Source organism: Topomyia yanbarensis, chromosome 3, assembly GCF_030247195.1.
Source record: "Topomyia yanbarensis strain Yona2022 chromosome 3, ASM3024719v1, whole genome shotgun sequence".
Lineage (NCBI taxonomy): Eukaryota > Metazoa > Arthropoda > Insecta > Diptera > Culicidae > Topomyia > Topomyia yanbarensis.
The window spans coordinates 250,552,776-250,569,151 of NC_080672.1; the positions used below are offsets into that span (position 1 = coordinate 250,552,776).

The window sequence follows — 16,376 nt, forward strand, 5'->3', positions numbered from 1 at the left end:
ACTAGTTACAACATTTCACTACACTTACAGTTAATTTGATAATGTAGGTATTAAGTGAATGTTGTGAGCAACGCAGAAAAAGCTCAACTTCAGACAGAGTGTATTAGTATGTGTGCGCGGATGTAAGTGAAATGAGAAAATTGACTTAAGTCAACATCGTCTTTTCTTCTCGACTGCTCGAAATGGTAGTAACAAGTCGTCCCTCGAAGCAGTATAGACGTGTATGGTTAAATCGCGAAATAGCCAGCGAAACAGCTCTTTGCTCGGTCTCATGAAAAATGGAATGGAGTGAAACGAGTTTTTTGATAAAATTAAAAAAAAACAGCCACTCTTTGCAGCTTGAAATAATTCCTGCGCAGCTATTCGGTATCGCGAGAGGTAACATTCAGCATTCGAATAAATTGAATAACAAGAAGTGTAGTTACTGTCGAACATTTTCATCTGGATTTATTAGTTGTTTTCAGACGATTTCATAGAGCGAAATCTGTTATATTACTAACAACGTGTATAGCTAGCTTTGTCATAAAGCTCCAGAAAATATATTTGTTTGACAAAACTGGTTCCATTAACTACTCAATTGTGAAAAAGCGTGAGTAATGCAAATGAAAATTGTGCTATTAATTATATTGTGTAATAATATCAACCAGGCACTAAATCCTATCGAAAAAAAACAATGAGCCAAGTTATATTATTATTATTCTGCCATATAAACAAGTAATTGCAAAATACATCGCCCTAGATATAGATATAAAATTATGGTAAGACCTAGATATAGATATAAAATTATGGTACGACTACGCGGAATGCAGTCGGCACATTTTCCAAGTGATGTTTCCCCTTTAATCAAGGTTCGTCGTCTGCCTTTGCAGGATGTCTTCCGATATTTTCTTCTCGCACGCTCTCGTCCATATTTGGCTATGTTCATTTCTCTTTTTGGAGCATTGCGTGTATATAATGTAGTGTCTCTTTCGGCACACATGCCAACCTAATGAACTAAAGACTGCCAACGGGCGCGGGTTGTCATTTCGCGAACTTAATAATTGTATTGTATTGTGCATTGCATTAGCATACAGAAAAGTGGCACACAAAACGCATCATACATTCAAAAATGAGAAAATATGAAACGTGATTGCTTTATGCGCGAAACTTTACGTGTCAGCGTAGTTTCATCTTTCAACTCGACCCACACCGACTGCATGTATTTGATGATATCATCTTATTTACATGTTTGTTTTCACACACTTTTTGATTTCTATCACAAACGGTATGAACTGGCTTGACTTTTCTGACTACTTACACACAAAATGTTTTAACTAGATTCTTTCTTTCCAATTAATTTACTGTGCACAGTCGGAAAATGGAGTTTAATTCCGGCAAAGTCTTTATGAACTAAGAGCAAAAAGAGCCTTGTTGTTGATAGCTTATTGAAAGCTAAGTTAGTAAGGAAATGAGAAAATGCCCATTATGTGATGTGGCATATTAAAAATAAGGTAAACTCTATTCACATCTGAGCTCATTGGCTTATCAAAGTCACACATTCAAAAAGTTTTAATATACATTATGAAGAACTGAAATTGACATTTATTATATTATCAATTATAAAGTTTAACTCATAATAGTTTATTCAACATTACTTCATAATGTCAAACAGATATCATTGATACTTTCCTAAAATATAGGCTTGAAATTAGTAGGATGACAACGGATATATGAATAACTAGAAATAATTACAAGAATTACTGTACATTCGATAATGATTTACAAATAGAAATAATAATAATTTAATAATAATTTCCTTTCTCTTCCCTATTATCTTCTATATCACACGATAGGCAGGTAAACAAGTCAACAGAACGTCACTGATAAAGTTTTTGTTTCACTGTGTTGAAATAAAAATATTAAAGCAATAACGATAACAAGGCCAATCCAAGCTGTTTGACGACCTATCCGAACAGCAAAGAGCAGGGAGAAGAAACGACCAGACAAAAAGACGGCGTCCGTCCGGGTGAAATAACCTAAGTGAATCAGATGGAAAATCGAAATAAGAAATAGCATAAAATGCATAGTAGAGTGAATATGTAACACGAAGCCGCGATAAAGGTTGAAATTAGAACCAATCGATTACCACACGCGGTGATCATCAATGAAAGTGTAAGTGAAGAAAAGGAAGAAAAAAGTGAAACCGTCAAAATAAGCGAAATGGACTCTTGCACAGTCGTACCGCACAGTGAACAGTGATAATTTATACGCAGGTGAAGAAAAATATAGCTAGTGGAAATTAAAATTGTTGGAAGAAGAGCGTGAAACGGAGAAGTGGTTGTACCTAATTACCCACAAACTGTGTGTCGTGTTGGTTTATCGGTGAGAGCAAAAATGTATCGTCCAAATTTCTACGAGTCAACGTGCTTACGATGCAGCGAGATTGTCTACCAGGTGGACCGCGTGGGACCACTCAAGGATTTTACCTTCTTTCATTCGGGTTGCTTCAAGTGTAAGAAATGCGGAACCAAGCTGACACTGAAAACTTACTACAACAACCAGCACAATCAGGATGATAAAGAGGTCAGTTGATGTTGCATGCATTTTATATTTTTCCTGCTTATGGTGGAAAACCACTTCTCCGTTACTGCTATGTACCTATATAGCTTTAGGGAAGTGTCTGCCAACCGGCTCTAACAGAAATCAGCGCTTCCGCTAGCTGTGAATTATATTTGATGTTAGCTACTATTTACGTTTATGGCTCCAATAACAGTATGACAGAAAAAACTATCCAAAAAATTAATGTGCTTGTAGCATAGCATAGTGTTGCGAATCAAAACATGTGCCGCTTGGTTATACAAGCTCAATCATGAGAGACGAAATGTTTTAACTTGGAATTAATCATTAAAAAACGATGTATAACACATCCTTCAAAATGGTTCAATATAAAAAATTTTGCAACACGTGCAGAATCCTCATAAGTTCCTATTTCATATATCAGCTGAGGTATACACTTTTTGTGTGATTTTTTGAGAAAGGCCACATAGAGCTCAAGACATAATACTCCCGTTGGCTACTGTCCCAATACTTTCAGTTATGTCAACTCGAGGGTTCGATAGAATAAGTTATTCTATTCATTTAATGAAACTTACGTTGTTTAATTATTTCCCAAAACCGGAAACTAGTTTCTCAAAAAAGGCAACCAAAGTATTTCCGCAGATCCTATTATCATTCCATTTGCATGAGGTTAAAAAGTTAACTTCAAATCTCTGCTTCCCCCAAATTTCGATTTTCTTAAAAGAGCTATTGACACATACTTCCGTGACCTTAGAACAATTTGACGAATCTTCATTTGACAAATATGTTATAACTTTATCAAATGAACGCCTGCGTCAAAAATTATTACAGATTCAGAAAGTAGACAAAATTTTACCAAAGATTCAATCAACATAAACTGAATATACTAGAAACAATGTATTTGTAAGATAGGTGGGAATGTTGTGAAGAGGTTTCTATAGTGGTGACAACATACAATCGTGTTTTGAATATTCTATAGCTATTTTCACGTAACCCACCAAAAGGCGGGGTTTGGCAGCAGAGGGTTAAAAATTTCACGTCAGATTTACAACCCAATTTATCATCTTCCACGAAACAAATTCCTCGCGCTCTTAAGAGCAAAACAATCAAAACGTTTTTTTGCAAATATGATTTTTTTTCAATGTTTGCTTTTTTATGTTCATAAAATTGACCTTTTACCAAATACTGACAACTCGTAAACTGATGCATGGATGTTTTTTTTTGTCACAAATAATTAAAGTTGTGTTTTCGTATGAGTTGACTGGAAGAATTTGAATTATTCGTCATTTAACTTATGCATCTTGCCATAAACAAAGCCAATCTGGAATCGCTACGCTTTCAATCGAAAATATGATTTAGAATAAACATTACTAGAAGAAAATGATACAGATTTAGATTGGGTGTAATTCTGGGCAGTTTAGAGAGTTCATCTCATTGACAAGGACGTTTACGTCATTATCGCTGTACCCTTGTTGTGTATTCTTACTATGATGGCTACTTGCCAAATCTTCCCAACACTCCTAATGAGCCAATACACGTCTTGCGGTCATAATTACAAATTTCCCGCCAGGTTATCAGCTCACCGGCAAACTTGCCTGCAAAACAAATTTATCTTTCTTGGTAACATCTCCGTGATCTTTGTCCAAATAAAGTTTCTGTTCCGGAAGCTGTTGTAAGTCAAATTTCACATACTTTTCATCATCATTTCAGATATACATTCATTGAATTTGGTTAGATCCCGATCATACAGATCCAGTTTGGTTGCTTAATATCCCGTTACTGTAAGAAACCTACCCGAGTCTATTTCGAACAGTACTGCGAACAGCTCTGAGTTTGTTGGCCACATCTCTGCCGGAAAGCCCTAGTTTAGCTTTCTTGACGTCCTGGTGGTCCACTATACCGCTTCGATGACCCGATGACACCTTCCGGACATCAGACAAACATTCCTTGAAATCAATTTGGCAATTTTCAACTTCTTCGCGCAATCATCATACTCGGGTTTTTCATTTCTTTTGTGCAGAATTAATTCTCTCCTTTTTTCCATGGTTTTTTATCGTTCAAGAAGACTATTTTCAAAAAATTTTCACGAGACCTGAAGAGAAAATTGTAAGCAAATCGCTGTCAAAAGGTTCCAGAATCAACCACTAGGAATACTGTGCCGGACAAGAAGCATAGCAAATTTGCACTAATAGAATTTCAAACTTGACATTTTTCTTTGTAAATATTTGGAATTAATTTGGGAAGATCTTGTTAAAAAATCAGCGCAGATCTCAACATACCAAATATTTTACCAGGTCGTCTGCTGTAGAAGTGCTTTGCTTCAGTTATTATAAGACCAATCGAATTTTTTTTTTGAAAATCCAAGGCTCAAGAATGTTTAAATATAAAGACTTACAACTTAAACCTTACCTTACTTTACCTAAACTACAGCAATTTGAATTCCAAACAGCCGGCCGTGGGAGTATTGGTGAAACTGTGAGCTAGTCTGATATCTATAATCGTTTGAGAATTAGGTAGTAAGTAGAAATAGACGTGTTTACATTCGGGTCAGTCTATTTTTATTTTTCTTTTAGCTACTTGATATCCAATGTATTATGCTGCTAACAACGCGTGCTAAGTCGTCAGTGATGCAATTAATATTTCGCATTGATTCAGCTTCTGTCTTTTTCCTGATCTCCTGTTGAGTCCCCTAGGTCTGAAGTAGATCAATCGACTATTAAGTAAATCAGTGCGCTGGTAACCATAATGTCCACGAATATTAATTTTCCTGCCATTATTCGGCCAGTTATTTATCCTGTTCTAGTATGTATATATGGCCTGTGTTAAGCCAAAGAGGACCAAGCGCCATTTTGAGGTACTTTATCTAAAATCGCTCCAGCATCCAATGTAGCACCAGGAACTCTAAGATCTGTTATGTTTTGGGAACCCAAATAGCAAACGAAAGCAAGCCAGTGTTCTTTAACTTTCTATGTAAATGATAAGTTATCGAAAAATTAATTTTGGTACGAAAAATACACGAAAAAAATTATGGCGCTTAGCTCGGTTTGGCTTAACGCAGGCCATATGATTGTTGCACCAGACTGAATTATCATGTTATAACACCACTATACTTGTTTAATATAGTGGAAATTGTTAGATAAGATCGTCCACAACTGACGTCCTCTCCTCCTCTTTCCAATTTATCCTAACTTTGTTAAATGCCTCTCCCCTCGGCTACACAACCTGCTAATTCAATTTAAAATTTTATTATGGTACAGCAAAATCACAAAGAACAGACATCCAGGTTCGAACAAGCAAGTTTAAAATAATTGTTTTGCAATTTGAACTAATATATGCTAGAATACTACGGTCACCGTGCTGGCATATCTCAATAAAATTATGACGGTCACTGTCACTGTCAATTCAGTAAAACTCACTCACTAAACGGAATAATGACAGAGCCACCTGTGGTGGTATCATCACAATTACGTTTGGATGCGCCGTAATTTTTTTCTCAACTTTTACGTTTGAGATTGATGTTCTCTGTGCCTAAATTGATGTTGCTTCTCAGTTTTGCACAACCCAGAGGGAACTTGGCCTTAATCCCATTGCTCTGCCATCAATATTACGTGATATTCGTTATAGAATATTATTTGTTTCGAGGCCATTCAAAAACCATGTCTCGCAGTAAAGAAAAAAATATTCTAAAATACACTTTCCCTGCAAGCATATTGCAAATTTTTGTTGATTTTATCATCCCCACTCCACTAGGATGTTTCAAATTCACCCTCCCCTTCCATTTTTCGCCAGACAAAATTTTATACTTCAATTACTATTATTGACAACTATGGGACCACATACTACTTGGACAAAAAACCTTCGTTTTTGGCCCTCTCCTCCTCCACCGTGGATAAGCGTGGACAATTCCTTTACCCGCTTACGATGTCCACGCCACGTGGACTTTTTTGGATCATTTCTTAAAAAAGAAAATTTCACAATGTGTTAAACTACTATGATGCAAAAGGACTTACTGAAAATCTTTTAAAATTCAACCACAGAATATCATACACTTCTTTAGCCTTTTATGAAACTTACATGGAAATATTTCATTTCTGAACGAGTATGATCTTTTATATTTACGTTTAAAAGATTCATCATATTAACACAAAATATAAGTAACATATGTATTCTTGAATTGGCTTGTAATGTCAACCACAAGCTTTCAAATCCAAAATTAGTGGGTTTTAACCAAGATTCAGAGGATTAAATCAAGTGATTTAGACAGAAAAGTTCTTCTTGGAATTTTCTTTTACATGCGATTTCCTCTGATTTTTTGTTTTTTTTTAATCTAAAGATTTATTTGAAACGGCTCAATGCGTGAGTACAACTGACCCGTGGGTCTTTTAATTTTTTACAATAAGTAAAAATTTAAAAAAATGCTAAGAATATCGGTCTGCCAGATCTTGTTGACGCTGTTTGCTGCTGCGTGTTGAGATCCTTTTCCTTGGCGGTTGGTTAGGGAGCGGTTTTCGTGGTCGTTGCACCTGCATTATTGGTTAATTGGATCGTTGTTTTTGGTTTATCTGAAGGTGTCGGTGGCTGCTTGTTAGAGTTGATTGTAATAGATGAGTTTTGACTAGTTGCTTCGGCGCATGTTTTTCCGTAGTGAGCTGTATGGTTACAGAATTGGCATGTTGGGGTTTGCCCGGGATATATGATCAGCGGTTTGCTTATAGGTCACGCCTTCCCTCGATGGTTTGCATTCGATAGTCATGTAAAAAGGTATTGGTTTAGTCACTCGCATCCTCACAATACAAACGCCGTTGGGAATGCCGTTGAAAAAATGTCTCCAGGTGTCATTCGTAATTCGTGCGCGGGACCAAATCATGGATACGCACCATATGCACGGGGATCTTGATTCTGGTGTTATTAAATTCGACTTCGTTTTGCATGTTGTTCTTTGCAATGAAGTTTTCTACCTGTGCTTAACTTCTTAACACAGTTTTTAAGGTGGTGTACCTGAATGTACTTTAGCGAGATTAAGCTCCATTTTAACTTTAACTAATTGTTGAACTGTGGGTCTCACACGAGTTTTATTAAAGTCGATCGAAATCATGTTATCAATGTTTTCAATTTTAACACATGCAGGTACACTCATACATTAAGCTGTTCTAAACACTGACTATTTCACAATCCTGAAAAATCACACCAATGACGATTCAAATTTGCATCAATATCTTATAAAAGACAAAAATATAATGAAAAATCCTCGTGGAAATTTCTCATATCTCCACCTATCTCCCCATGGACAAACGTGTACTTTCTCCTATCCCCTATCCACCCCAAATTGTCCACGTGGTATATGGATGGTCCCTGTTATTATCAAAAATCTTCAACTTCTGATTTACTTGAAGAATGTTCGAAGACGTCAATATCAACGTTCTCGAGATCCTGCTATGAAATTCATCTAATATAATTTTATTTTTTTATTTAAATGGTCTATGTATTCGTGGTATCGTGATATATTAGGTTATCTGCGAAATAATCACTTTAAAACAAATAATATTAACGTTTACGATAACTCTTATATTTATTCGACTGTTGTGAAATTGCCATGGTAATATCTCATTACTGAACGACGTTTTAAAGATTCATCATAATAACACAAAATTGAAGTAACCTATGGATTCTTGAATTGGTTCGAAATTTCAACCACAAGCTTTCCAGTTCAAAATTCGTGGGATTTGACCAAGTTACAGAAGATCGACTCAAGTGATTTGGGCACTGACTTAATTTGGACATGATTTAGAGATGTCTCCAATCAAAAATTGTGTTTTTTGCTATGTTTCCGTAGTAAGATCACTTACATTTTGATTTAATAGGCCCTACATGCCCACATATTATCAAATATTGTTCCTTAGACATATCTTAACATGTTTTAACAGGTGAACATAGCTCTAATCGCAATACAAATATGTTAACTGGATTTTTATATAGAAAAGTATATCAAAAACAAGAAAAATTAGTAGTATTTTTTTTTGGTTTTGAAATTCTTTTCTATATAAAAATTTAATTAACAAATTTTCTATTGCGATTAGAGCTATGTTGACCTGTTAAAACATGTTAAAATATCTCTAAGGAACAACATTTCATGATATGTTGGCATGTAGGGCCTATTAAATCAGAGTGTAAGTGATCTTACTACGGAAACATAGCAAAAACACGATTTTTGATTGGAGACACCTCTAAATCATGTCCAAATTAAGTCATTTTTGGCGAAACTTCTTAAATTCACACGTAGAACAAAAATTTGGGCTGACCCATGTATATTTCAAAACTTTTTAAAAATGTGGAGAGGTCTAATGCACACTCACACACTATGCTGTTATAAGCACTTTGACTATTTCAAAATCTTGCTGATGTTTGGTTTGGTAGGTGAGCTTGAGCTGCCTGCTACTCCGTTATCGATCTGGACTAGCTGAAGTTGCACAAGGAATCAGTAGATAATTATGCTTGGGAGTAGCGAAACATCTTTCAATGTGCAACTCCTGGTAATCCAAAAGTGTTCATTGATCAATACCGGCGCCGGCCAGGCCCGAACGTAGATCGCAGAAGGAATGGAAAGGAATTGTTAGTCCGACGCTTGCTTTTGCTAGAGGCCGTATATACTACTGCGCACTCCACAAGTATCACAGGAGGAGGATATTTGTTAGTAAGTACAGAAGTTGGATTCTACTTCTTCTTTACCGACGTCAGAGAGGTGACTCCACTATCTGGACGAGATATCGATCCATCAACTCATGGACCGGGGACCAAAGGCTTTACTTCCCTACCGAAGGAAGACGTGACCACAGATTTTTTCACCTCAGAAAAATCTCAATGACCTCGCTGGAATTGAACCCAGGACAACTGGAATGAGTGGCGGTAAGGCTTACCATTCAACCACCGGCGCCGTTACTTGATGATGTTTGGTTTGGTAGGTGTTTGATAAACTCGGTGATTTTTCTAAAATAACACAATTTGATGCATCTGTGATAAAATATTGTGTCTACAAACAATAAGAACAGCATTAAAACCTCCATGGATAGTTTTGTTTTATAATATGTTAATAAAGTCAAAGAATATGCATTTATAAAGTGAAGCAAATGAAAACTTTTCCTACTGTCAAAATAATAGATTTCCGAAAGCATTATCTTTGAAGTTTTAGGACTTCGAAGAAGTTTTCCAACGTAAAACAGAGTATCTTCCGATATAATAATGTGAGTAATTAATTCTCCTAGAAGTAATTTCGGAGAATTATTTATTCAAAAAATTGATGACAGATTTCGTACCTTGAGTAAATTTGTTGAAACTGTCATTTAAAACAACTTTGTTGAAGTTTTGAATACTACATTTAGGGAGCATATAGAGCTGTAAAGCGATATCTACGAAATGTTCTTCGAACCTATTTTTTGGTTATGCAATCGCTCTAAAAATCGTGAGCCCAATCACGGTCCGGTCATATGCCATTCGACTCAATTCGTCGAGATCGGAAAATGTCTGTATGTGTGTGCGTATGCATGTGTGTATGTGGAAAAAATATCACCTCTGTTTCTCAGAGATGGCTGGACCGATTTGCACAAACTTAGTCTCAAATGAAAGGTACAACCTTCCCATCGGCTGCTATTGAATTTTTTGTTGATTGCACTTCTGATCCGGAGATACGGGTTGAAGAGTGCGACCACACAGCAAATTCCCATATAAACTGAAATAAATAATTCACAAAGGGGGGAGTAAGGGAACATTTCAAAATCGAATTTGTATTTTGGATGACAAATGACTTTAAAATGCATGAAACGTTGAGATTTGATGTAATCTCGAAAAAAAATTTTTTGACGAAAATTGACTTTTTTGACTTTGGCACATTTTTGTCTTTCTCATATAGAAAGGTTATGCAATCGCTCTAAAAATCGTCAACTTAATTTTTTGGCTTATATAGGCTTAGATAGGAGTATGCAGTAAGGGATTACTACTTTAAAATTATAACTAGTTTAAAATTTCTTAACGGATCTTCCTCCTTGATTCGCCGCTGGTTTTAAGCGATATTTCAGTGTCGACACATAGTATCTGAAAATCGTGGCTGTCGATCTATTGTATGTACTATGTGCAAACCGTACTGAATATGTAATATAAATTTCCACCATTGTATTGAACATAATGAGCCATGGAATCGTAGTTTAAACAAATGAGAAAGGCACAATTGCACCACTAGGTGGATAAAACAGGTTTTTCGAAAAAAAAACTTTTAATTGTGAGCCTCATAAACTCATGCTTTTGATAAAATGTGAATTTTATTGTTGTAAACACTGGTCAAAAACAACTCCCTGAACACATGGATCATTCATGTCTTCAACAAAGACAGAAGACATTAAGTCTCAAACTGAATTTTTTTGAATAGTAAATTCTCCTTAATTACTTCTAGGAAGATTCAACATCAAATTATTTTATCAGAAGATGTGCTGGTTTACGAAGTCTATGTATATTAGGGGGAGGGAGACTGGTAAGTCTATTTAAAGTTTACGAAGAGAGAAATGGGGTCAAAAAATGCAAAATTTTGGTCTACGTGATTTATTAATGGTTTACATGTAAATCGAAAAATTTCGGGAGGGGTCCCAAATTTTTTTGGTTTTTTTGATTTTGGAATGAACATTGTTTAATACATTATACGTCAAAGTCTCATTTAATGGTAATCAGTTTTGGTGATCAAATTGAAACGATTTTGAGTTGAGTAAAATGATAACTGATTTAAAATTTCTCAACAAGTTGAAAATTTTCGGGGGGAGGGTCCGAACCCCCTGGATCCGCCACAGGAGTAACATGCAACAGTATTTTGTCTTATTACTATTACGCCTTGAGCCAACGGCGTGAGTCGGTGCAATCGACTAATCGGTCGACTCTTAAGGGAGTTTAACGAGAGCGTCTGTTCAGATCAATTTATTTCAACCAAATAATCCGGCCGATTAGTTGATAGTTAAAACTGGAACCAGATATACACATATTAAATCTTGGGATTAATATGCAGACGAAAATTGTTCACCGACGAATCCCAATTTAGTCGGGTAATTAATCGGTCGACCGCGAAGCACTCGATTTTGTCGGTCGACCTACACCTACATTATAAAAACACTCTGTAGATACAGAACAGTATTAGGAAATTGTCTTTAAGCAAACTTGCTGCTCTCGCAGTACTAGAAACTGTTCTTCACGATCTAGTGGAGAAATATGCTGAAAAATAAAACACAGTTAGATAAGAAATAGCTAATAATTGCTATTAAGATCATATATTATAAAAACGACCTACATTATTTGCATCTTCTGAAGATATATTTATAATGATATGACCTTCAACATTCTCGAAAACACCATACTTCTACCTAGCTTTATCAAAAAAGTTCGTTACACTCCGCCCTAGCGACTGAATTCGGAACTGTGATCAAATAAAGCGCTACAGCAACGTTTTCGAAGACACAATACCTCTGAAACGAATGATAATAATTGATGCCACGTTTTCCTTTCATTTTCCGACCACCATTCTGCTGTTTTTATTTTGATCCCATATTTATCGGCTAATTTTCAATGTAGGGACATTGTCATCACTGGAATTTTCGAAAAAAAATACGCTCAACATTATACATTTGTGCAAGAAACATACATTAAATAGAAAATAGCTATACATAGCAAGTATTTCAGCGACACTCACCTTCATAAACGACCATTCGGGCCGAAACGTCAACGTTTAGGTGTAACTTCTAGATTAACTACTTTTTCTTAAAGCAGCGGAAAACGAACGAGAGTTGCCATAAGGGTCAACGTGGGTTTACACCCTTTTGGACGCCAGCTAGTACTGGGGTCACCTCTTTGATCAAATTTGATTGCTAATAGCAAAAAAAAACAAAATTAATTTTCGTATTTCTAAACTAACAGTACACGTGTATTACTTAGATTTATTAAAAAAAACCAAAAATGTCAATTTTAAAGAAAGTGGGGGTTACTTTGTTTGATTAGTGAGGTTTTAACCTTAGGGCCAACCGCCTCTTTTCGTGTTAGAGAAATCTCTTTTGGAAAAATCTCTAACCCCATGTGCGGGGTTGGGAATCGAACCCAAGTGAGCTGCGTACAAGGCAATCGATTTACCAATTACGTTATACCCGCCCCCGCTGGGTGTTACTCTTTGTTGAATGCCTGTTCATATCTGACCTAACTGACTGGCTGTTGGTATATTCTGATGAATCTGGCAAGCAGATGCAAGCTCACTCAAACAAGTTAATTGACGAGCTGACTAACGGGGGAGTAACACCTCGTTGCACAAATTCGCGATTTGAGGTTCTAGAGGAACCTTAACTTAACAGAAGACTAAATATGTACTATCACATGCGCTTTTAACGGACTTGAGCGAAGGTTGTTTAGAGAGTGGTATACATTCGCCAAATGTATTTAGCATTTAGAAGGAATTCAAACCTTTTGCTAAAACTAAATAACTTAGCCTAATATTATGTTTGAGAAAGTTGTTGGTCCAATTTAAATCGATTGATCCCTACAGCTTTAGTGCGACGATGAACCGTCATGAACCGAAACCAGAAGCAGGCAGAACTTTACAGCCATGCAAGAATTAACCGACAAGAGAATACCAAAATTTCGATTCCTTGAGAAAGGAATCGAAATTTTGTTTTGAAGTGTCAGAGGAAGAGTTCTTTATTACAAAAACAGACCAATTCCTAACCTATAAAAATACACCGAATAGCCTAAATATGAAAAAACAGAATTAATAGATGAAACAACTGCGACAATTCTGACAATTCTATAATTCAATTGAATTTATTGAATTGCACATTAAACAAGATATTTTTGATGTAATTCCTCGTACACTAATATGCTGTTGTTAGATTTTTTATAAAACCAACTATGTGGCGTGGTGTTTGTATACCTCGCTATATTCTAGTTTAGCGATCATGGAAATCTGGATTGCTAATTCAAAAATCTATATGAACTTTGACTATTCAGCAAGTTAACACTCTATTTCTACAAATATTTTAATTCTGCTACATTACAACAGGATAAACGTTTCCATATTCTTTCATTCACAGGTCTACTGCTGTTCTCATGTGCCAAAGAGTGGTCCGGGTCATTTGGATCAGACATCGGTTGGCATCCGGCAAGCGCTGAATGTACCTAAGAGCACAAACTACGTCAATGAGCAGATACGGGGTCATCGAAACGATAGCATCGATGGTAAGTGGTGTAACACTATTCACTATATATGATATTTAAACGCCTCCTTCGTCGTTCATCGGCATTGAATCGTAAAATGAAAACATGAGTATCGATCACGAATCGGATTTACTTGGGTTGTTTTCTGCAAACCACAATTATATACAGAGTATGGAGGTATATTATTAGTTACTATAGGAATCGAGCATGTGCATTCAAGGTTGAATTAGCATACTCTTTAAGTTCAGTGGGCGTAAGGTGTTTTGTTTTTCTGCAATTTACTATTGTCCACGGATGATCGCACGTGGGTACTGTTCAAAGCAAGCTGCAACCAACCCTTCTTTTGAGCACAAGCGAAACATTATACTCCAAAAAATCGACGTTTAAGTGGGCAAATAATTCACGATGGTTTAGTAGGAGCTCCAAAATCCTGGTAATGTTGGGATTTGTTCTGCTCCTGAGTCCAGTTCGTTCGGAAAATTCAGTGGTCAAAAGATTTTCAATGTCCCAAACAAAACTTAAACTACTTTGGTCCATGGTGCAATTGTGCGTTTTTCATTTCTCTAAACTATGCTTCCATGGTTGGTTATATTCACTATAATTTTGGAAATGTCTATTACAAGGGTAAGGTGGGGCAATTCCGACCTGGTAAACGGTTTTGGCTGTAAAATGCACATTTTACATCGGGTCAAGTCGTTTTATATACCAAATTAAAGGTTCTGCGCAACTTTCTATGTATAGCATTTTATTCGTACTTTGGGAAAATTTTGAGATACAAGTGTTTTACGAAAAAGTTCAGTTTTGCTGTTTTCAAAAATGGCGGGATAAACTCGACCGTCTATGTTTTTGGTTGAGTTAGTGCAGATATTACCCAAATCTTATGGTTTTTCAATGATTGCTGTTTTTATTATTGAATTGTAACACGAAGAAAATGAAATTCATTGTCAATCTGGAAATGTCCAAATCACGAGCAGTAGCACGTAAAGATATTTCCATTTGCCTCGGAGCATCATTAGTGTCTTTCGTTTGTAATTATCACGTTTTTGTGTCTTTCTTTTGTAATTATGAACCATTGTGCAAAACACTAATAAAAACACATAACCATTGTGCTAAAAATAATAGAAATATATTTCAATTTCTTAGATACACATTTTCTTAGCAAAAAAGCGGTCGGATTTACCTCACTATTTTGAGGTCGGATTTGCTCCACCGCGTCATTTTTCATTACGATGCAATTAAAAAAATATGAAAAAAGATGGACTCTATCCATATATGCGCTTTGTAGGACTTTAATCAAAGAATTTAAATCCACTTACGTTTTTTTATGCATTCACTTTAACAATCAGAAATATCCTGTAGTCAATAATGCACAAAAAATCAAATCAAAAGTTGTAAAATCACACTTTTTGTCGTTTGAACATCTCAATGTAGACTAATGAAATGCTGACATGCCAACATTATGATTATTTTCGATGCTAGAAACGACAACAATGATATTAGTTCGCGTAGCGCTTCCGATTTTCGTTAAGAGAGGGGCGTCGGGTTTACCCAACGGTCGGATTTGCCCCACCTTACCCTACATGTTGCCCTTATATACAATGATTCGCCAGCAAAGAAATTGATGAGCAACGTGTCAACGCTGCAACACTTAAAATAAAAATGAATTTTATTCAATTGGCTTAATCAGTTTTAGTTTAGTATTGCCTTTCTGGTGTTTGCGTATCGACTTTGCCTCTTCAGAACCACGGCACTTGAACAATGCACCGGGCTGACGCTAGTAACAAATTGGAAGCTTAAGATGTCCCGTAAGTGAAGAGGTTCTGTTTGCTGATGAGACATACTGAAATCAAACCTTATTTTCAGTTAAGCAGGCGAATGCAAGCAAAATGCTATATTATTCCATAAGGATAAAACTGGATTAAAAGCGTCTTTATGCATGAAGGGCACAAAACCTAACTATAATTAGTCTAGGTGTTTACGTTTCGACTTCGTCTCTTAGAACCACACCACTTGACCAATGTACCGGGCTGACGAAATCGTTTAGTGTGTTCACAAGTAGTTTTTCCAATTTTGGACTAGTGTCAGCTCGGTGCTTTGGTCAAGTACCGTGGTTCTGAAGAGAAGAAGTCGAAACGCAAACACTAGGACTAATTATGGTTAGCTTTTGTGCCCTTCATACATAAAGACGGTTTTAACCAATTCAGAGTGAAATATAGCAGACAAGAGTTCGTTTGATCATACTCGTCAGCGACCTAGCGCTTCTGTGTTAGGTTAACCGAGACATCACTCGGTACCAGCCAGGCGTTCACCTGTGTTGTGTGAACTCTTTGGATTTGGTGTCCAACTGGCGCCAATTTGGCGTTAGTTTGGATATATTGTCTAGTTCGCAGCACGTTGGTGTCACTAATTGGCGAGTGATTGCAGATCCCTCCTGGCTTTTTGTTTAAAATATTTTTTTCCGAGCGTCAGCTTTGGCTAGTTTACTAAGCGATACTTGTGTCAGGGCCAAAAGGCGGGCTCAGAGAGCAGTATCGGACACAGATAGAGAGAAGCGCAAGGCAGCGTTTCGGGAAGGCAACTTGAAAACGCAAGAT

The 16,376-nt window shown here is 36.3% G+C and overlaps 1 protein-coding gene across 3 annotated transcripts in view; it reads left to right on the forward strand.

The window, feature by feature from the left end:
• The first annotated feature begins 207 nt into the window (after positions 1 to 207).
• The window catches only part of LOC131687614 (hillarin), a 60,940-nt gene continuing 44,771 nt past the window's right edge, over positions 208 to 16,376 (forward strand). For 2 of the 3 annotated variants that reach the window (XM_058971699.1, XM_058971701.1), the window contains exons 1-3: positions 208 to 378; positions 1,833 to 2,562; positions 13,659 to 13,803. In XM_058971699.1, coding sequence (XP_058827682.1) covers positions 2,374 to 2,562; positions 13,659 to 13,803 — 334 coding nt within the window. In that variant the 5' untranslated portion in view covers positions 208 to 378; positions 1,833 to 2,373. Of the gene's footprint in view, positions 379 to 452; positions 590 to 1,832; positions 2,563 to 13,658; positions 13,804 to 16,376 lie in introns of those variants that run through there. The other variant, XM_058971700.1, reaches the window with a different exon arrangement.